At 44.8% G+C, this 23286-nt stretch overlaps 2 protein-coding genes across 2 annotated transcripts in view; one reads left to right on the plus strand and one right to left on the minus strand.

The window, feature by feature from the left end:
* PEX14 (peroxisomal biogenesis factor 14) overlaps nt 1-16902 on the minus strand; it is a 79716-nt gene extending 62814 nt beyond the window's left edge. The window contains exons 1-2 of the mRNA XM_059829852.1: nt 16303-16902; nt 8937-8984 (exon numbers count right to left, since the gene is read on the minus strand). Of these exons, the coding sequence (XP_059685835.1) occupies nt 8937-8984; nt 16303-16902 (648 nt within the window). The remainder of the gene's footprint in view (nt 1-8936; nt 8985-16302) is intronic.
* An 869-nt stretch (nt 16903-17771) lies between these two features.
* DFFA (DNA fragmentation factor subunit alpha) lies at nt 17772-22090 on the plus strand. Its single transcript, XM_059830034.1, has 6 exons — nt 17772-17868; nt 18414-18575; nt 18692-18822; nt 19602-19791; nt 20181-20335; nt 21058-22090. Exons 1-6 carry the CDS (start codon nt 17772-17774, stop codon nt 21259-21261), a joined length of 939 nt encoding a protein of 312 aa, XP_059686017.1. The 3' UTR covers nt 21262-22090.
* Nucleotides 22091-23286: the final 1196 nt, after the last annotated feature.

Consider the following 23286-nt stretch of genomic DNA (forward strand, 5'->3'; position numbering starts at 1 on the left):
AATGCACCTATCTTCTTCAAAAGGATGCAACAAACACGAGGAGACAAGTAATCTAAAGCAACCTCCAAATGTGTTTAGCTAGAAACAGATCTGTATGTACCAACACATGGACATGCAGCACGGAGTTACCTCTTCCTCCAATGCAATACTTTCTGGGTAAGACTAAAAGCCTCTTCCCAGATCCTACATGTATAAGCAAGAATCCCGAACTTGGTCACAGCTATGCCAATCGGATCAATAGCATCCTGAGCTTCCTCTTGGCAGGCAGCAAAGAACGTCAGTGCCAAGGGTATCTGCACAACAGATCCCTGCCAGCACCAGCGCTGTGATGGCAGTGCATATTGCAACACCTCTTTCATTTCGCATATGCCTAGCAGGACCCATTCACTTCAGGTAACATGCTCGGCTGCATGGAGCGCAGCTCTGCCTTCCCAGAAGGAATGACCATCAGCAGCCTGAGGCACCTGCATGTCTGGCAAGAGAGGTATAAAGAACACTGCCTCTGTAAAAATTTAGGGTCAGACTGGAATCCCATGGGGCTTTAGCACTGAATTTCTCAAGTGACCTGATACCACTACTTTGAAGCATACTGGGTGCTTGGTAGCTGACCGTTAAGAGTGAGACTTAAGTCCATCTTTATAGGATTGTGGCAACCTGATGTTGAGAAAGGGGTTGTTAAAAATATGAGGGGGTGGGGGGGGCGGCTCGTCTCAGTCTTGACTGTAATTCTCAATCACTGCACAGAAAGTATTTATATCCTGTTGGCAGCATGTGTAACCAATGCGACTCTTCGTGTCAGAGCTGTCAATTACGGGCTTGACTTATGAGGAAAGATTAAATGAGCTAAATATGTAGAGCTTGGCTAAGAGACCAAGATGGGGGTGGGGGAAAGGAGAAATGATGTGATAACTGTCTGCAAACATCTGAAGGGTGCAGATGCTTAAGGAGGAAAGGAATCACTTAGGGTGGCACACAAAACAAACAGGAGAAGCAAGCTGGAAGGAAGACGCAGGAAATATAGCAGGGAAACTCCATTCCAGCAAGATGTACTCTGCTGTAGAATTGTATCCCAAGGAATACCATCATTCAGGCCATTCAGATGCTTGACAAAACACTAGAAAGTTGACAGCAGAGGAAAATCCTGCTCTGTCCAAAAGATAAAACAGTAAATATAAAAAAGTGGGGCATATTGTGAATGTGGTTGATGATATGAAGCTCGCTCTCTTGCTTCTCTCCAGCTGTAAAATCCTTTTACTAAAAAGCTATGCATATTTTCGTTGTTACTTTTCCAGAAAGGCAATTGTCAAAGTAGGAGTGGTGCATTACAGGATCACAACTGGGAAGAGGACATGGTCTGTACAATTATAAGAAGGAGAAGAGCTATGTAAACACGCATACAAAACCAAAACAAAAAACCCTATTAAGATATTTGGAAGGATTTGCAATGTAAGTGACATGCAGAGAAATAAAGAAACGTGAAAAGCAGGGAAAGTCTCTTCTCCAGTAAGTTGTTTAGGAGCTCCAAATCCAAGAATTATACCAACTCTCAACATCCTAGTTTGGCAAATCTTGGTTCTGAAGGTACTGGCATCAGAAGTATCTGTATTCCAATCCTTCCGATACATCAGAAGGATGTATTCCGGTACATCAAAGTTGGGGAAAGTTCTTCCAAGTTCTTGAATAAGCCATTCTGCCTTTTGTGCCCCAGCTACCTTACTTTTTAACATGATGAAGGGGCAACATAACCTTTGCTCTGAGGCACAACAAAGATGCCACAGACATTGCAAATTTTTCTTACAGCATGATCTCCCAGGTAAAAGTAGGAGGAAGCCAAGAAGTGAAGAAAGTTATCACATGTAAGCAGTTACAATCCTGTAAGAATCACTAGCTGTCACTAGACTCTTTTTGATTGCAGTAACAATGACACAGGCAGCACCTGGATACAGGCAAAAGGAGTCCAACTGCTCAGTGGTATTAGAGGAATTAAGAATCTCTAGCAATGCTTTCCAAGGTTAGGAATTTAATAATGCGGAGTCAAGAGGCACTCCAAAGAACAAGTCTCCTGCATAAAGTTATTTCAAGAAGCTAAAAAGGCAGACACTCCTGTGAAGTTCTTAAGCTGGTCCCTCCTCTTCCTAAGCAAAAAGAACTGTGGGCAATTGCTGCCCTCTACAAGTTGTTCTGCACATAGCATATTTTCCACACACATGTAGCTGAAATGATACTATTATCTCACCTTGATCCCATAACCCCTCATTACCAAAGTGCACACTGTGCAGGCACCTCTTTGCTGTGTGCCGTCACCTGTTTGAAATTAATAGGTACCCTTTCCAAGAGCTGGGATGCACACAGCAAAGTCCTCCCAATCTTTCTGAGCAGGCAAAGAGCTGGGCTGCCAACCGATACAGAACAGCCAGCTGATAGCAAAGCAGGCCATGATCTGTAAAAAATTGTTTGTAGGTGTAGCGTGTTTAGACCTCCAAAACATCATGTGAACGTTAACAAAAAAAATTAAATTGATTTTTCTCAAGGGGAAAATATCAAATAATGCTAAGTATTTCCTAACTGCATGCTAGTGGTTTTTTCCAATGTCACAAAGCACTCTAGATTCCATTCTACTTTCAGTGAGAGATCAGGGATCTCTGGAAGACAAATTATAGCTAACATTAAAAAAAGATTCTAACCTAGTACTTTTATTTCCTTGCATGTTTTGTAAAGAACAACTTGCAGGATTACAACTATTTTAAAATCACCTTAAAAGTCTTCTGACCAGTAATGTTGGTTTGTCTGAAAAGAAAGTAGGAATTGCATTCAGAGCTCGCTTCTGCATAAGTGCGTAGAAAAGATTATAAGCTGCTAACTCACCACACTGCTAGTAACAGAAGATGACGGCACCTATCCTAGTTGTTATGCTGCCTCACCCACCGGCTCTAAAGGGTTGTTTAACCTGTAAGCTCTTAGGGACAGGCAAAGCCATTATTACACTTTGTACAGCCTGATAGGGTCTTAACCTGCTCTGGCCTGTAACTGCTGCAAGTTTCTAGCTTTCGTACATTAACATAGAATGCTACAACAGAAGGTATATCCCAAACCATTATAGTCCGCCCTCTTTTATAATTGTGATTTAAAGGAATTCTAAGAAAACTTTCCCATTGATGTCAGACAGGCAATTTAACTTGCCATGACAGTGTTCCTTTAACTATGCTCAGTAAGTAAATTTACATTTGCGTGTTTTGCACATATTAATATATTTGTCTAAATCAACAGAATAAAAGGAATTGACAGATTAAGCGAGTACATTTTGCATGAAAAACAAAAGAAGTCAACGAACGTGCAGAAGTAAGAGACAAAAACAGGCAAAAAACCAATAATCTAAGCTTATCAAAAGGTCAAACACAAGAGAGGTCTGCTTAGTAAATTATAGAATTCTCTTTGCAGCAAACCCAAAGGATATTGTGTAAGGCAGTCACACACCTCTGGCTCCCGGTTCTTGGCCCAATAAAACCGGAGTCTGCACAGCAATTGCCCTCCACAGCCTGATGGAATTATTGTCCAGCCCTGGGAATCCACAGCAACACATTCAGGACCTCCCCAGACAAACAGGAGCATTGTCACACTACTAGGGTTACTACCTGTACGGGAGGTCACAAAGCCGATGGTCTCTCTCTCTCCTGCTGACAGTGGTAAATTATCCTGACTAATGTTCCGCTGGGGGCTGCAAGTTAGTTGCCTACTGACTCTGGCCGTCTGGAAATTCCCTCTGGATAGATTTACTTTTAGAGAATCGTTCAGTGTAGGCCACCACTCCAAACAAACCCATTGTGGCAGATAGAAAATTTGTACAGTAAACAGGTATAATTATTGTCTTAAACAACAAAGGGTGGGAAAGCAAAAGTGTGATGGGGAGTGTCCCTCCAGTACACTCTAATCCCTCACATCATTTCTGGAAACAAAAGTCCTTCTGAAACAAATCACATTTTATACAAATCTAGACTAGATATTTGAATTTTAAAAGAAAGGATAAGGATACTACATGGTATCTCTTGCATAAGAATGTGTTCCAGAAAACAAGGTATGAGTTTTTCAGTGAAAATATCTCTCTCGTCTTCATTTCAAACAATTTCAGCCAAAGGAGAATCTTCAAAAAATTCCCATGTATCTCATTTTTTTGACAGGGCAGAAAGATCATCTACTACTTCATAAGAAGAAGAGGGACATGGATTCTCAATGTGCCCAAAGATTTGTTCATAAGAAGTGGATTCTGAGCACTCTTAACTAACGTTAGTGCTAACAAGCTCTCTCAAATCTTATGACACAGTTCTGTAAACTTTCCTCATTCCCACTCATGGTTTTGTTCACATGGTTAAAGACAATGGTATTGTTAGTGTTAGGCTCTGTCAACTTCTTAATTACACCAGTTAGAGCTAAAAGTAGTCAAACTTAGAATCTCGATTGCAAAGCTCCTTCCTCAGAAACCTAAATGAAATTCTCTTTAACCATAGTATACTCAAGAGGAAGCTTAACAGAATAGCTAAGGTTTAAAAGGAGACAACGAAACAGAGAGGATCTAATAATTCTATTGTCTGTCACTGAATGCTAAACACCCAAATCCAGGCAGGTGAGAAAAGGGTAAGTAACTTGATGTCTAGTTTCAGTTTCAAAAGTTTTATCTGTTGTAAACATGTATCACAAATTTTAGTGGTTTACTTCCAAGGAGACCTAGCAACTGAACACAAAAAACGTAGAGGAACTAAGTATGCCCATAACCAAGCCCCAACATCATGGCTTCAACCTGAGATCTCAACTGACGATTCAGGAAATCAAACATAGATACAAACACCAATAGTGTTGAGCATGGACATATTGACTGATGTGACTTTGTGCCTGTGGATACGCGATGGATATAGAAATGTCAAGTCTCTTTTCTGCTCTCCATTCTTTTCATTATTCCTTAATCACCAGAAAAGTAGTCAAAACCAGAAAAAGGATGAACTAAAGAAGCAGCAGTATACCACAATCGCTTTTTAAAAATGTATTACACATGGAAGGCTAGAGGCTTTTCCAAAGACATAAAAGGGGCAGAATGAAGCCCCTGAAACAGAAATTACCTCAGAATTTACCAGGCTAACAGACTAGCTCTCACAACTATGCCACCAGCTTGCTGGGTGAACCTGGCTAAACAGTTAACCTGTATATCTCAATTAGCTTTTCTAGAAAAGGGAGATAACACACACGGTAACTGATGTCTGCAGTGTACCCTATGATGTTTGCACAAAAAGGGGTGTTAAAAGTATTCTGGCCGTCATCATGACCCTTACGAATTTGAAAATCAGTTTAACAAAGGGTGGGGAAAAGCCACAAGGGCTCCAGCACATACCAACAAACTCTACGCTAATTGCTATAGAGGCAGCAGTAATTCTTGTTACCTTGTACCTTTCGACAACCTGTAAATAGGGAATAAAATGTCCGTATTTCAGTGCTAATTGCTATCATTGGCAGCAAGAACAGAAAGAAACAGCACATGCTAAAATAAAAGAAGTTAAATAACCCTACAAAAGAAAATACCCTGCTCCTTATACCATGATCTAGGGATTTTGTAACTTAGTGAGAAACCAAGAGAGTGTTTTACATTTAGAACCAGTACTTTTATATTTACAACTAGTACTTCTTCCAGATACCAAGCACCAGCAAGGGAAAAAGTATGTTTTGCGGCAGGGAAAAAAAACCCCAAAAATAAGCAGCATGTGGAAAGGCCTCATTTATAAGCTCTGCTTCCTTAGGTTTCTCCTACAACCCAGGCCCATTTTAGGGGCTCTCATATGTATAACCTTCATAGCTGTAATTTAGACTACAGCACGTTCAGCAGAAAGCAAAGGCCAACAGCAAATATATTCAAGCTCTTGAAAACATCTCAAAAGCAGCACAGTATGGTTAAAAAGCTACAAGCTGCTGCTAGGGAGAGACAAAACAAGCTAAAAGGAGAAGCAGAAAAGATGATGTAATTACACTGAAGAGAAAAATTAGACCAAAGAAACAAAGATTCGAGAAGAAAAGGGGATTTTCTAATGCTTTAACCTCACAGAAAGGGGTTTTGTCCTATGTGGTTACATCTTTTGCACATCCCAGGACTTTGAGTGGTTGCAAAAAGACAAACCTATTCCAATTCCACAAGTGTTCAGAGGATTATCAGAGGTGGCTGCACATACAAGCAGAAAGGGATGCAGCAGTGTTCACTGATAAGCTGGACTCAAGGAGAAGCTGATCCTGCACTGACGATGACAAACGTGGCTGTAAACAGCAGCAGAGCGAGATGCTGACACTCTGCTAACACAAGGTTACACTTCCCACTATGGAACTACACGGCAAATTTTAATGGGCCAAGACCGACAGCTAGGGAAATGAGTGTCCGCTCTCTGCTGCAAAAATTATAGCTTTTCCCATCCCCCTCCAACTCATTCTCCACTGTCAGTACTATAACACAATGACCTCTTATTAGGGAGTATTTTTCAGTTGGGACAGTTTATTGTAAGGACACTGGATAACTCAAGGGATTAATGGCATAGACGTGGAGTCCCTTATCTCCAGCTTGGTAGTTCAAAACATCAAAAGTGGGTTGAAGAAAGAGCTATTAGGAGTGTGACATGAGTTTGTAGGGCTCCATTCTGAAGGCCTCAGTAAGGCCATAAACCTTAGCAAGGTATGCTCTGAAGACCCAAAATGCAGGACACAGTATGATGTGTCAAACTGCATCCGCTACGTGATCTTGCAGATAATTGCTTCTCCCGGATTCCTGTTGAAAGCAGCAGGCTGTGGGGGTACAGAGTACACAGAAGACAGTGCCACTGAGCACAGGGCAGAAGGTATTTAGCACCTTGCAGGATACAGTGCCCATTATAATCAGAAATATAATACAAAACCAGTTTGAGCCTATAATGACATCCGCTGATAGAATGCAAGATGTTTTAATTCTATTGCTTTCTCACACTTGTGCATACCACCACTGGTATGTTCCAAACAGGTCCCAGTCCTATGAAGCACTGAGTACTTTCAGTCACCAATTAAGTCAAAAAAGGTGAGGGGGTACAGAGCAGAATTTGATCATGGGACTCTTTTCTCCCTCCTCTGGATTCTGTAAGTCTTCTTCAACTGCTTAACACCAGATTTGAAGTCAGCAATGATATGCCTGAGCACATGGCTTTCCCATACCGAGCCATTTGTTGGAGTCATGCCATAGTTTGTTCTGGTGTTTCCGTAAACATTTTTATGACATGGCGCCATGTGCCTACAAGTCTGCTTTATGGACCGAGATCTACTGCATGCATTAGAAGGCAGCACGCATGATCCTGGCTACAGAGAAGCCACAGTAGTGTGGTGGAAGTTAGGTCATCTGGCTGACAGAACTGAACTGCTCATTTAATAAGGCTTCTACAGATACTCAGCTGGAAGCAATAATGACTCCTAAGCAAACGTGACAGAGACTGTGAGAGTTTAACATAAAAAAACAATTAATGAAAAAACAAGGAGAAAACCTCCACCTTTCAAAGGGCTCTAATTAGCTCACATGCAAGATTCACCATTGTGAGAGTGAGGTTTATGTTGGAGTTCTTTAAATTTATAAATATTTTTGTATGGTAGGAATATACATCTATACAGAAAGATACACAACTGCTATGTGCTTCCTCTGAGCAATTTTTCAGTTGCATATACAGTAAGAAATTAATTAAATCAAAGGCAATGTTAAAATCTGCCTTGAGAAAGAGAACGAACTGTTGATCAGCACAGGCTGAGATGATCTGCTGCCTGCTGTGACCTTCCTAAGCGGGGGGGAAACCAACCCCAAAACAACTAAACCACCAGATCCACCACAAAGCACATGGTGTCAATAACAACTTCAGGTAATCCCACGTACAGGTGTCTATGCAATTAAGGGATGGCACAGTGTTACTAGACTAGAGAGATTTTCATTGCAGAGCTTAACAGAATTCACGAACAGCCCTTTCATTAGATGCACTTCACTGACCCTTCCCAGCTCACGGTCTTTACTCACATCTCCCTCCTTTAAAAGTCATCTCCTGGGTTCTCCAGATAAGAGTTACAAGGTAAAAATACTTTGATGTGGCCAATGCCACACCATTATGGAAAGTACTTGAGTCTTCTCACTGCAAACAGCTTGTATTCACTATGATCACCAAACAAAAGCCAGCGAAGCAACTCAATTAGAGATTTATATGTTTAGGACAATAACATGGGCTAAGAATTTTGGCAAGGTTTTGACTGAGTTATAGATGGCTGAAGAGGAAGGGAAAAAAAAGAAAAAGAAGGTTGTAAAAAAAATATACTGCAGCTCTGGAGAGTGGTGGCTCACTTCCCACTCTGCATCACCATAAAAATGAAAACAAACCAGGGTTCTCTTAGTTATCCTTATACACAAAAAATCCCAGAGCTCTTTCCAAAACGGTTCTAGAGTGAAAACATTGGATCACACAGGCATTGCCAGCTGCCAGACACTTCTAAGCTCACTCTGAGTGCATCTGAAAATAAAAGACAGCTTGAATGAGGTCTCTGAGCAGCAGCAGTTTTATTTATTAGACAATAGCACTAAGAATCTCAGTTCAAATTATGCTGCACAGGTCTTTACTAAGCACTGATCAAGAGCATATATTGCACACCCTTAGAACAGGCAGCCCGTGCTCAAGGACAACTCTGTGGCCCAGGTGATGCATGTCGAACCCCAGAAAGACAGGAGGTTATGACTACAGGTCAGAATTCAGAGGTCAACAGCAGAGCAACGTAAGGCAGTTTACATAAGCTTTTTCACAAAGCACCAGCTCCTTAGAAAAGCAAAACAATGGATGCAAAATGATGCAACAAAGAGAACAATTCATGTATATTATATTATCAGCAAGAAATTATATGCTGCTGCTTGAAGAACTTACCAGTGGCTCCCGAGATGCTGCATTTTCAGTCGCAGGGCAGGAGCCAGCCTGTAAAGCAAAAAGAAGAGTGAGGTTACATTGCCACCTGATGGACACAATTAGAAATACTTGTCTGTTAAGACCACTCTTCCTGTGAGCAGGATTTAGGCAGACATGCTTGTTTCTGCTATCCGTAGCAGTGACGGACTGAAGACAAAAAGGTCAGAATCACAGAAAAAAATTAGTTCCAGCAGTCCCCATTTAAAACAACAGAATTCACAGAATCTGCAGAACTTGCTTTAGGGAGCCAGCAGAAGAGCCAGAGAGACTACTGAGAGATGTCATGAAAAAAACGTTCCGAAATTCATGGCGCAGTGAACAAACACAGCATGAAACCAGGACTCCCTCTGCTAAACTCTTGGTGGCAACACTTGTCACATCGCATGGTATAAGACAGGACATTTTCATCATATATGAAATGAGGGTAACAACTTGCCTGTCTCAAAGGGACTTGATGAGTACTTGACATCTGCAAAGAATTCTGCGATACTAAAGGGAAGAAATGCTGTAGAAGACCAAAGTACTGCTCTTGAAGTGGATGCAAAAGTACCTTGCTCTGATTCCATGGTTCACCTTCTCCTCTCTAGAAGGACTAAACTTAATTTGACGCCGAGCTTTTCCCATTTCCGTGATCCAGTAATGCACCCTTTCTTTTCTGCATTATTCTTCTAAAGATTTCCAAACAAATACAATTTAACTAAACCTCACAAAACATCAGCAATACCAGTACCATCCTTGTTTCCCACACATAATTAACAGACGTAGTTCTAGGGCAGATGCTGAACACCTTACCTTGCACACTAGGGAAGGGTGGTACACAGGAGGAAAGCGAAACTATCTGATTAAAGCCGGACAGCAAGCCGAAGATTGGCCTAGACTTAAAATTCAGGAGCTTCCACCCTCCAGGCTCACCTACATTTTTGCTTGTATTCACTCACTCATCAAGAACATTTTAGCACAGTCCCATGTTTTACAGAATTACTCTCTGGGCTTTTCTTCACTGCCAGTTTGATTTCTGTGTAACTAGCATATATCAGCTCTCCCAAGGTAGAGACACCTAAGTTTTAACATAAAATAAACTTATCTTGTCAACCATCTACTTTCAAATGGGATTCGCATGATGTTAAGATCATCTAAATCATATTGCCTTCACTGTGGGTTTTTTATCTTAGGAGAGGTGACACATATTGGTTCCCTCAACAGTAAAAAAATGCAGTTCTATTAGCAATGAAGACAAGTTTTGAGGCTCAGTTAGAGAAAAGGGATCCTATTAATTGAGTATAAGGAATAATAAAACTTTCAAGGGATAGTATAAAGGTCCTTAACTAACTTTTTGTCCTCCAATTCTATTCATCACTTTTATGCAATATATCACACCTTCAAAGTATCTCAAGTTTTTTTTTTCCCATCTACAAAATACACAAAAAATATAGATAAAAATAAGTATTTACCACAAGAGGGTGCCAGAAACTCAAATATACTACAACTCAGCTGCTTCCAGACATAAGCATCATCACCAGGGCCCAGCCAGATCTCACAGCTAGGCAGTGATTCTCTAGAGAGGCCTTTAGTCTCTTCATGTGCAGTCATCATCATTTCTGTTACTCCACTATGTATCTGCAAAAATTTCAGCCGCTAAGAATTCACTTGACATAACCGCTGCAAATACCAGCTTCAACACCATAATGGAAGTCACACTACCCGGTCTGTCTGTAGCGGAGACAATGCTATGTGATACCAAAGAAAAGGGCACTTCTCTCTTTAACCTTGTCACTGGCTTCCCATTTTTATATGGATAGTGTAGCTGCTTTCAAATCTTTTATAGCTGGATGAAAGAAAAATAATGAAGTCTCAAAATCCATCCACTCCTCCAAAAATATGGAAAACATATGAGAATCAACACAATAATATAGCTTACGTAATGTATTAGTTAAGTTAACTGAACCTGTTTAGGTTGTGGATAAACTTATTTGGTGCATATGGTCTATTTTATTTCTTCAGTCAAATCCCAGGACTCACACAGGTATCTTACTACGGCTAATACTCTAAAATTTTGGGGCCCGATTCATAGCACACTGAAGTCAAAGCAAAGGTACTCATCAAATTCAGTTAGCACAGGGTCAGACCTGCTCAGATGAGGCAGATGAACAGCAGCACTGATAAAATTCCTGTTGAATACTTCAAAAAAGTACCTATAGCTGTTAACTACTACTTCCATGGAATCATTCCATCAAGCCACTCGTGTTAAGTGTTGAGTTTTCTAAGAATATACACATTTTGCTCTTCTGTAGCATGTTTCAAGGAAAATTCAAAGCATTTTAACTACTTAAGCTGACTTTGCAAAGAGAAAAACTACAGATGTGTGGTGCGAACAGTGAAGTCATAAAAGGCACAAAGAAAGAAAGAAACCACCACAGAATTCATATCCTCAGAAAAATTCCAGAGCATCCTAAGTACTAGAGCTTGTATGTTCGGCCCTAAGGAGCCACACTAGCATTACTGGGCTGTCACTCCACACAAAATTTGGCCAGGCTGGGAAACTGCCCAAAGCAGGATTTGAAATGAAGCCTAAGTTATTGTGAGAAAACATGTATTATATTGACAGGTAAGAGTCTTGATCCTGACTACAAATACTCAACAATTCTGACATATGCTTGTACATAACCTGATGACATATATATGATGAATTGGACAACTTATGGTACTTTGACTGCATTGTCCAAAGCTACCAACATTTTAAATGAGATCTGCATTCTCCTTCTAGCAAGACTTCCAAGTACAAGGCACGGTGCAACAGCAAAGGAACCAGTCTTATAAGGTAGGAGACAGTAACGCTCCAGAACATGTTAGCTCCAGGCAAAGTCAGGGAAGATTCCACTCTTTCCCAGCGATGGCTGTTCAATAGCCTGTATCTAATGAAAACAATGGACATCACAGTCCAGAGACCATTTATCTTCACCATAAACCCCATCTTTTAAGGCAGAGAATCCAGAGGCTTAACAGTCAAGAGCTACAGGCAAGTGGGGAGGAAAATTCACCTATATATTAACAATGCAACTAGGGAATTAAGTCTCTGGAGCAACAAATCAGGCATCTTTCAACATCTTTGAAATTTGTTTTAATTACTTCCTTACATGAAGAAAAAAACGCAGCTAGATGGTAGACTCAATCCAAAGTGGGTATAATGAAGCTTCAGCAAAAAAACAGGTACTATTTTGGGCCTTAGTACTCTCCTTGCTTCCCCACTAAACCACATGTAAGAACATCACCAAGTATAAAAGATGTTGGAACAGTGCATTCTGTTCACCTTATCATCTTTCCTTTCTCAGTCTCTTGCATTAAATTTGTATGTAGTCTGGTTTTAGCGTAGTGAGCCTTCCAGTGTTAAACAAAATAAAAGAATCCCACATACAGAATCCACTCTGCTTACCCTGCCTCAGTGGCTGCACTACCATTTTGGTACCATGTCAAATTCAGCCATTGACTTTAACAATTTCAAGCCTTTTATGACTCACACAGACCAGCTACACGCTGCCTTTCAAGCGACAGGATTCTCAGGTTTTGCACATATAATGTGTACAAGATGTATATGTACAGATAATTAGGTATCGTTTTGTGTCCCACACTAAGCAGCTTGGAAAAATTCAGATGTATTTATCTAAACGAACAACACTCCTGCCAATTAATGTTAAAGAATTTCAATTTCTCTCACATTACTGGGATTTACAGTTAAATGGAATGCCGGAAGACTGGCTGGCTGAGCCAAGACTCACCAAATATACTGCCAAAGTATTCAGTGTCAAAGAAATACCGATAGCCAAGAAAAATCGGAAATCAGTTATTCTGTTCACAGGCTATACCATCACCTTGCTCTTCCCTTTCTTTTACTATAAGGAATAGTAACAGAGAGACGGGATCTTTTCTTCTGTCTACTTTTTAGTAAAGACATTGCTAAAGGCCCAAGGAACATGATTGCTAAACAATACCAAATATTTTAAAATGTCTGGTAGAAATGTTTATTGCCTTTAGAATGTAATTCTATCTATGTAAATAATTTCATTTGACCAGCAACACTCCCCCCCTCCCCCCCACAATGCCTGAGGCAATATATTCATTCATGAGAATGAGAAAATTAAACTGAGAAAAACAGATAATAAGCCAACAGATAGCTGATGCTCCCTTTTCAGCATCTAAACTAACTAGATTTGTAATAGAAAACACGACAGGATCCAAACATAAACATGTTAAGCAAGGCAATGCTGCTACTCATGGCCTTATGTTGAATGCTAGACAATAAATAAACATCATCAGTGGTAGAAAGAAAATATTTTTAAAAATTCTCTAAATGTTTAGTGTGCAATAGGAACAACTTTTTACACGCATTGATAAGAGTGTCAAAACCGCAATGGTTGCGGAAGAGGAGTGGCATTTAATTCCACCAGACTAAAAGATATTTTTATGGTTTTGTTTTATTCCAAAATTGTGCCCTTAAGAACTCATCTACTGTGCTATATATTCTTCAATTACACCCCCTTTTTCCGGCCAAAGCTGCGAGATTCTCTCAAATCCCATCCAAGCCAAGAGAATTTCAGAGCACTGAACACTGCTCAGCTAGAGTTCTGGATGGGGAACGTGCAGCCAGCGCAAGACACGTACTAGACTGTGAGGATGGGGGTATCTGTCATCAGCGGGCACCGACAGCCTTGGGCAGACAGAACAACCCTTCTCTCTCCACACAGGCACACAATGCGGGGAAGGAGGGAAGTTAACATATAAGCAGGACTGCTCCTGCTGCGTGCGTGGAGGGGGCGAATATTAGTGTGGCCACCCTCTAGCTGAACTCAAGCGGCACTTCACGTACCTGAAGCAAGGCAGAGCACCAGAGCTGCCCTTTAAACAAACTCTGCCACTAACGAAGTTGTGACAGGCCAGGAGCCCAAAGGGGTGCGACTCATTTGCTATCACCTGAGAATCCAGCATTTTTGGGTAGAATGTGACAGAATCCAGCAGGGGAGCAGTTAATTGACCATTTTCACTCACAGTGGCTTCAGACCACCTCTCTCCTCAGAGCAGCTGACACAAGACAGTCTCTCTGGCGAAAAGTTAACTTTTCAGCCTCGGTATTCTGCCTTATCTCAAACTCTTCCTGAATGCACAAGCATGAACTCCACTATGTTCTTTACAGACAATGCCTGAAAAACTCTCCACGTTTCACATAAGGTAAGAGTTACTGTTCCCATTTTTCACTACGGAGACAGTGACAGACTGACTTTCTTCATGTCCTTAATTTTAAAACCCAGGGGGTGCTCTGACTACATTTATGAGGCCCATTAAAGCAAGACTTTTTCATTTCCAAGCCTTCTTCTGAGGTAAAGCAAACCTAAATAAATGTTTTAAAAAAAAGGTGCAATGGGAGGATACTATATCCAAACACAAGAGAACTTGAATGTTTCTCAGGCAACCACATTTGCCAATTAACCAGATTTCTTTCTCAGAAACTTATAGTCAACTGCCTTGTAGACTTACAGATCAGTCGCCGGTTGTTTCAGGTTTCCTTATTCTGAACGCATTCACCCAAAGTGTGAGGAATGGACTGCAATGCCTGCACTTCAAACTGCGACTGATGAAAACATGCGGCCGATGCAAAACTGCCCAGCAAGCCTACTGTGAGTCTGGTAACTCGGCCTTTGACAACCGAGGAGGAGATTTGTGCTGGTTAGTCAGGGTGTGAATTGTAGGTATTTCTATTTCAGTTTAGTTCAACAATGCTCCCTACAAACTCAGCCTCCTCAGTCCAAAGTAAAAGGATCAACAGAGAGGTTCACAGCGATTTAGACAAATCCGTATAGATTTGAATGACTGCACATAAAAGCATGTCGGTGGCAGACTTCGCTCTATTTTCTTCCCTGTTGCTGAAACAGCCAGACCTTTCATCTCCTGCTGGCTGCAGGAGGGCCCTCCGCAGCCACCTAAAGGATTTTACAAAATCCTATTGGTATCACATATTCAGGAGTCTGTCCGAGAAACTGATGAGATGAGAGAACTGCCGGGAGGTCACTAAATTTGAGGTAGGTAGAGTTTGCAATGAAATACAACTTACCCTGGATCATGAGCAAGCCAGTGCAAGTGACCGGAAACCTACGCTACACACAACTACATCGTATTTCCACTTTTCTCTCTGGCTCCTCCATTCATTTCAGGTCCCAGTTTAAAAATATCTTAAGGTTTTGGTATGTTTCTTGAGCACGCACTCAAGCCAGGGAACTTATATTTCTTTTTTACCCTCCCCATTCAGTTTTGGACAATACCTATACTATGTCCATCATTGCTTTGCCCTTTTATGCTCTTGGTTGAAGGATCTTTCTCCCTCCCAGGTGGAAGGCACAAACATTTTGTTTGACTGGTACTTCCCCTCATTTCAAAACCCAGCTGACACAGAAATTGCCTCCTTTCTCTCTGGCTGTGCCTTCCCCCCCCGCCCCCCAATTCAAGTGCTTTCTTGAGTTTCACACACAGCCCCTAAAACAAAAACACCACGCCGCGGGGCCTGGCCTGAACAGCTCCTCCCGTCAGAACTGCACTTGGCTGTCGGGTGGAGCGTGCCCGCCTCAGCTCGTGCCCCCACACAGGGCAGGGCGCCGAACTACAAACCCAACTCCCCCGGGACGCGAAGCTCTAGGGGTGCCACCGGGCACCCGGGGTCAAGCAATGCCGGGAGGCAGAGCCGCTCAGCGGGGCGCCCCGGCCCTCCCCAGCGGAGCCTTTCCCCCGGCCGTGACGAGGCACCGCGGTTCCCCCCGGGCAGCGGCCCCTCGCCGCCCCTCCCGCGCCAGGCTGCCCAGGGGCCGGCGGGAGACGGGGGGGGAGCGCCCCGCGCACCTCGGGGAGCCGCTGTCACCGGCCGCCGGCTCCTCGCGGGGTCAGCGCTCCCGCGCCCCTCCGGTGCCGGTGCTCTCGCCAGGGCGCCCGGGCTTCGGCGGCGACAGGCCCAGGGCGGCGGGGGCTGAGGCGGCCCGAGCCGCCCCCTCGCCAGTGACCGTTACGACAGGTGCGGGGGCGGCGCGCGGGCGGCGCGCGGGCGGCGGTTGGCGCCGAGGCCGCGCGCGCGGGGGGGCAGGGGAGGGGAGGGGAGGGGAGCGGAGCGGGCCGGCGCCGCCGCGCGCGCCCCCCACCGCCGGCCGCGGCGGGAGGGGGCAGAGGCGCGGCGCCCACGCCTCGCCCGCTCCCCCGCGGAGGAGGCGGCGGCCTCGCCCCACCCCACCCCGCCCCGCCCGTCCCCCGCCACCCCCTGCCCGAGCCGAGCGGGCAGAGCGCCGGCCCCGTTTACCTGGCTGGGCTGCTCCGCTTGCTCCGAGGAGGCCATCTTCCCAGGCCCGGCTAGTCCATCCCCGCCCAACCGATGGAACGCCCTCACCGCCGTTCCGCGCCCCGCGCGGCCCCACCGGCTCACGCTGCAGGCAGAACGAGTCGAACGCCGGGGCACCGATGCGCCCCCGCGGGGAACCACTCCTGCCTTGAGTTTCCGGCCTCTGCGGCCTCCCGCTGGGACGGGAGCCAGCGGGCGGGCTGGCTCGGGGCAGGCTTGAGGAGAGCAAGCCACAGACCGGGAGACTGTATGGGTTGCAGTGGCCTGCCTTGCCGGGCAGAAAAGTTTTCCTTGCCCGGAAAAACCAGTCGGGCCACCGAGGAGACCCGCGTTGGTCTGGGCAGTGTGGCAGGGCCATGGCGCACAGCTTCGGCCTCGCTGCTTACAGGTGTAACCGCAGATATCGCTCCTTGCTGTTTTGCTCTTATGGCTCCCAGAAGCCTGCCAAGAGGCGTAACTAACAGGTCCGATTTTGTACGAGCAGCAGGAGCTCCCACGAGGAACACCCCTCGCTTTGGCAGCCCCAGGGGTTCCCACCCCGACGGAGCTGCTCCGATACATGCCAGGGGGGATTTATTGTGTGCCTGTATTTTTTCTGTTTATATTATAATTTCACAACCAGCACACTTGTCTGTAAGGGAATGTATTGTTTGAATACACCTAGGCACACTTTTACTTCCTTTTATTTACTTGACACAGAATCACTAAGTTGGAAAAGACCTGTAAGACCATCAAGTCCAACCACCAACCCAACCCCACCATGTCCACTAAACCATGTCCCGCAGTGCCACATCCACACGTTCCCTGAACACCTCCAGCGATGGTGACTCCACCACCTCCCTGGGCAGCCTCTTCCAGTGCTTCACCACTCTCCCAGTAAAGACATTTTTCCTAATATCCAGCCTGAACCTCCCCTGGCGCAACTTGAGGCCATTCCCTCTTGTCCTGTCACTTGTCACTTGGGAGAAGAGACCAACACCCCCCTCCCCACAACCCCCTTTCAGGCAGTTGTAGAGAGCGATGAGGTCTCCCCTCAGCCCCCTCTTCTCCAGACTGAACACCCCCAGCTCCCTCAGCCGCTCCTCACAAGACTTCCCACTACTTCGTTTTACGAGTAATTAAATTGGTGCCAAGGCCGAGAGTTTTTTTTGTGGGCTTCTTGAACGTCGGGGCTCTGCAGTCCAGACAAGCTCCGAGGAACAGCACCCCCAGCGCGATGACTACGGAAGCGGCGGCGGGGCCGCTTGTTGGGGAGCAAGGCACCTTTGTCGCGCCTGACCTGTCCCCTTAAGCCGCCGGCGAAGCGCCCGGCGGCCCCGGGGTGGGGCTCCGCAGAACTCCGCGTCCCAGCGCGCCCCGCGGCCCGTCCCGGCGAGCACCGCGGCCGCCCGCCCGCCCGCCCTGGGAGGCCCCGCAGCCGCGCGGCGGCCATGGCGGCGGCGCTGAAGCGCTGCCTGGTGCGGCGGAGGGACGGGCGGCAGCAGCACGGCGTGGCCGCCTCCTGCCTGCGGGAGCTGCGCGACAAGGGTGAGGGGCGGCCGCCCGGCTGCCGCGGGGCTGAACGTGCCGCCGTCTCGGGGCGGGGCAGCCGGTGGCGGCCGCCGCGCTCCGGGTGCCGGCGGGCCCCGCCGGGCTGCCCGCTGGCCCCGCGGGGCTCTCCCCGGGTCCCGCCGGTTTGAGGCCTGGCTTCCTGGCCTGCTCGCCCGCCGTGCCTCGGAGGTGGCGGCGCTGGGCCCCATCCGTGCCGTGGAACAGGCAGGAGGAGAGCGGGTCTGCGGGTGGGGCTTCCTAACGGGGGAAGCGAAGGGAGGTGGGAATAAGCCTCTGGAAGCAGTTTCACCGAAATGCGCCTTCTATGCGCGTGTCGAGGTTCGCATCAAGAATCTTAATCCCTGGAGGGGCAGTTTGTGAGCGTGTGCTAAAAAAGAGCTGATGCGCACAGCTGTGTGGAGACAGGTCCCGGTCTCTAGCCTAAATTACTAAGAGTTGCTTGTCTCTTGCGCTGGGTGTAATAAAAGGGCAGTGCATATGTCACTTCCATGACTTCATTAAGGATTTTTTCTGTTCTGCAGCTAGTGGCATTCTGGCTATTGACAAAGCCGGGGAGCCCATCACCTTAGTACTGGCAGAAGATGGCACCATTGTGGATGATGAAGATTACTTTTTGTGTCTGCCATCTAACACCAAGTTTGTGGCACTGGCCAAGAATGAGAAATGGTCCGGCAAAAGCTTAGGTACTCTGTGGATGAGGGAGCGTGGAAGGGGAGGGGTGTTTGGAATACAGCTAGTGAAATTAGGCTGTCTCAGGTGGATCGGGAATGACCCATGAAAGTGATGACTCTTGTGTCAGACAGTGGAACAGCCTGGCTCTCGGAGTCTGTGGATGAAGTGGACAGTGCTGCAGAGAAGTGGAAGCAGTTGGCCAGGCAACTGAAGGATGACCTGTCTAATATCATCTTGATGTCTGAGGAAGACCTCCAGGTACAGTGGGGAAACCTCTAATTGCTGTCCTCGGCTCTGCCCATCATCCATTTATCTCAGTAGGTGGCAGAGAAAAGAAAAAGTAAACAAGATCTCAAGCTGAATTCAGCTGCTGTTGTTTGGCTGTGGTGCTAGAGTGAAATTTCTCCTTGAGGGGAAACACGCAAGTGTCTGGGGAAGATTTGTCCCTCACAGCATGTCTTTCCAGTTCTGGCAGTGGGAGGGCAAAAAGTCAAGATTTGGCCAAATGGCAACTGTGGTGGGCTCCTTAAAACCAGAGACCTGTGTAATGTGTCAAAAGGGAAGGCTGAGCAGCATGCCAAATCTGTCTGCTCCAGAGGGGTTTGAAGAACTGCTGTCAAGTATCTGACTGCTTAACACCATGTATGTGGTGAGGCATGGTGATAACTGCCTCTTCTTGTCCTCCTGCAACGTGCAGCTTCCCAAGTGCCAGGCTATTGGCTTTCCTTTGTGTATTCCCATGCCCTCTTAAGAAGTGGTACTTTGCCAGGAGTCGTCAGGATGTATATTAAAAATGCACGTGATTCCGCACCTTCCTGGATGCCTTTTGGCTTCTGGTAAAGAATGCTGGCTGGTGGAGTGCCTCTACAGCCTCTCATAACTAGGCTGACTTGCTATGACAAGAAACCTTGTGAAACATGCTGGGTTTCGTGACGGTGGAGGCTCTGTCATTCAGGAGGCTTGCTGTTTGTACTGTCATCAGTGTAATGGAATAAGTTACTCAGTCCATGTAACAGAAGCACTCTCATTGTTTTAAGGTGCTCATTGATGTACCACGTTCAGACCTGGCAGAAGAACTTGCCCAAAGTCAAACCAAAATCCAAGTATTGCAGGACACCCTGCAGCAGGTGCTGGACAGACGAGAAGAAGAACGCCAGTCAAGACAGCTCCTGGAACTCTACCTAGAGGCCTTGAAAAATGAAGACAGTATCTTAAGCAAAGTAGCAGGTAGGGAGCATTAGGATGCTAGAAAAAGAGCTTTTCAGAGATGCCTGAAATAGTTGAGTGGAATAAATAAGGCAGAGTGAAGGACTGGAGTGAGTCACTTGCTTAGCAATGTGGTTGATGTAATAACTGGTATAGTGTAAGAATTCTCTGACTGGGTGAGACCAAGAGTCCTCTCACTGCTGCGTCCCATTTCTCACAAGGCCTGAAAGTAGAATACTGGGGGAAAAGCTTAAATCATGCAGTCATCCGTAACATTATGGATTTCTTAAGTTAGAGGATGCACGTATATAGAATGCACGTTTTCTTAATCTCAAAACCACCAAAGCAGTCCAGGCCACTTTTCCTGTCCTGTGTTTGTCACGGGCTATAATGATTCTGCTACTTTTCAGAATCTGAGACTGTACCAAGAAAGGAGATGGATGTGGTTGACACAGGTACCAGCAGTACAGGCACTTCAGCCAAAACGGCGCTCAGTGACCAGATCCTTGCTGCTCTGAAAGAGAAACCTGCTCCAGAGCTCTGCTTGGACAGTCAAGATCTAGAGGTGGGTAAGAATGACATAACCATATTCTGGCAAATCTCTCCCTCTGTAGAGAGAGATTATAGGGGAAGCCGTCCTTGCTTCTGGAGTCTCTAATGTCGATACATCTCGGTCTCACAGTGGTGAGATTTAATCTGTTTCTCTTCCTCAGTAACGCTACCCCCTGCTTGGTAATATCCAGTTGACTCTATTCCAAGTACTCTAGTCTGTCCTCTGGAAAGCCACAAAGTAATTTTGGTTTTGATCTCTGCCAAATCATAGCCAGACAGTGCTTTAGCTGTCTTACCAGCAAGGTTTTTTTTGTGTGCAGATGCATGTATCTCTAATTCTTTTATACATCCCAAATCAAAATAAAAACCTCCTTATTTTGGAAAACTCTGTAAATAAACCCACAGCTTGGAACGTCTAGGTAAACTTTAACCATTAGAAAGTGTGTTCTTTCTAATGCTATGAACTTCCTTCTCTTGCTTTTCCCTGCTGTGGAAACTAAGTAACTGGTTTCTGCTCCTTTGAACATCTGAATGTAGCTTCAAGCTCTTAAGTGTTGGTAGAATATTGAAAATACACTAGCCCTCGGGGTAGATGAGGAAACCTGGGAACATCTTCAATACCAAATTGCCACTATTAAACAGGCGTCTCATTACTGCTGTTCTTAACGTGGACAGAGGGGTTAGTGGTGGAGGAGCATCAGTAGAAAAGACTTTTAGAAATCTGTCTTGCTACAGCTGGTCTTGAAAGAAGACACAGAAGCCCTGGCCTCGGCTTTAAGATGGGACAAGCAGAAAGCTGAAGCTCTGCAGCAAGCCTGTGATCAGGAGCTCTCCAAGCGTCTACAACAAGTGCAGACTTTGCATTCCCTAAGGAGCACATCAAAGGGCAAGAAAACACTACCCTGGGGAGACTGGCTTAGTTCAAAACGCAAAAAATAAGTGCTGCTTGCCTTTTTTTTTTTTTTTATTAGAATCAATACAAGCAAGATATATCCTGGGAGCCATAGTTTGCTGGTCATACTGTGGTCTGGCTATAGACAACTAAAATCTGGACATTGTCCTGAGGCTTAAACTCCTGTGATGATTCAAGTCATGTGTAACCAAAGGGATTTTGACTTTTTGCAGAATACTAGAACAATGGTACTGCTTAACACAGCATATATGGGTTCAGCTTTGAATACCTGGTTGGGAGCCAGAAGCTTCCATCTGATAATGATGGATCTAGCTTCTGAAGCCCCAGGCAGTTTGCTTACTTTGTCCTCCCACCATTTGCAATGTAAAGGATGGAAGACCCTGTGGAAGACACTTTGAGGCACAGTTAATGAACAGAAAGAACACACTTGGAAGATTGCTCACTGAACACAGAGTGCTCATTCTTCGGTAGGGTTTGTTGTGGTTTGGCCTAGTTAAGCTGTATTGTGCAGTTTTTCCAGCTGCTGTCTGGCTTTAAGCTCCAGCCTGGGATCTAGGAACTTGAATTCTCATGCTAATTTCATCAGTTAAAGTAAATTCACAGCCCTTTAACTTCTGTGCTTTTTCTGTAAGGAATTCCTGCCTCTTGGGTGCAGTGTAAGCATTAACTTATAAAACACAGCAAAGGTGGAAATACTTGCTTTGTAAGGCTGTGGGGCAGAAGACTGGTATTTGGCCTGTCTGTATTACTCTCCTAATCAATAGTGTAGTATCATGATGCTTTTGTATTAACTGGCTTTTTTTAAAATTTGTTAAAGTATTTTTTTTCTAATATCATTAAAACCTTTTTACCTTACTATTGGACTAGTTTTGATATTTCCACCAGCTGCTATGATTAAATAATGTGCTGGTAAGTACAGTATTACCTTAAGTATAGAGGAAGAAGAAATTAAATACAGAAGTACTCTGTATTTAACCTGTCCAAAGTATTTCAGTAGAATGTATGTTCATACTGGTGACACTGCACCAGAACCCTCACCTGGCACAATCTGTTCTTCTCTTGTGAGAATGAAAAAAATCTGAGAAGTGAGCCGAAACTTCTGAGAAAGTTTTAGTAGGTACAAATGTTTTCTAGTATGATGCAAACCCCTCTGATTTAACATAACCGTAAATGGTACAGGATGCCAACTGATGAGTATTCCTACAGCAGGCATTCAGATGAACCCATTGCGTGTAGACATTCCAGTTGAATTGTGGCACACTCAAAGTTAAGACTGCCAATGTAACTCATAAATATTCTCAACAGTTTAGTGCCTTTGAGCAGGTAAGCAAAAATGCTTAGGGTAACTTCAGATGAAGCTACCCATATGGGAATTGACTGGACTTAGGGCGGAAGCTTGCAGCCAACTTTTTGGTGTTTGTTTTGGTGGGGCAAGCAGTTCCTTCTTAGAATATACACTTCTGGCTTGTAACATTATAGACCATGACAAGTAAAAAGGTTTTCTGCTGCTTTAAATAGCTACTTAATACAAGCTTTTTATGTTCAAGTCTTTCTGAAATATGGCTGTGCATTAACAGAATTTTTGAAGCACGCTCTGTTGCACTCAAAGCTAATTACACTGGCTACCAAGTGAAAGAGCATGCATTGAGTAGACTAGCTGTCAGCAAGCTTTTTCTGTGAGCTTATGTCTCTGCTTGTGATTACCACTCTCTCCATTATAAACCAGTATTTCAGTCTTGCTCAAAGCTGCTATGCTTTTGCTTTTTTCAAGCTCAGTTTGGCAATGGAAATTCTATTCCTCAAGCTGTACAAGAGGAAAGAAGGGTTTTACCTGTGGCTTTTTCACTTCTACTTAAAATAGCATGTAGCATAATTACTTCAATCCTGTCTGTGAATATTTAACTCGCCTACTTCCAGGCAAGCACTGAGATGAGTCACAGAGACCATGCTGATCATTCCTGTAGGAAGGCAGTGATGGTCCTTCCAATCTAGCCTTAAGGAAAAAAACAAATGGAGGGTTTTCATTGCTGCTTTTTCCTCTTTTCTGTTAT

The sequence above is a fragment of the Gavia stellata genome, chromosome 27, assembly GCF_030936135.1.
Source record: "Gavia stellata isolate bGavSte3 chromosome 27, bGavSte3.hap2, whole genome shotgun sequence".
Lineage (NCBI taxonomy): Eukaryota > Metazoa > Chordata > Aves > Gaviiformes > Gaviidae > Gavia > Gavia stellata.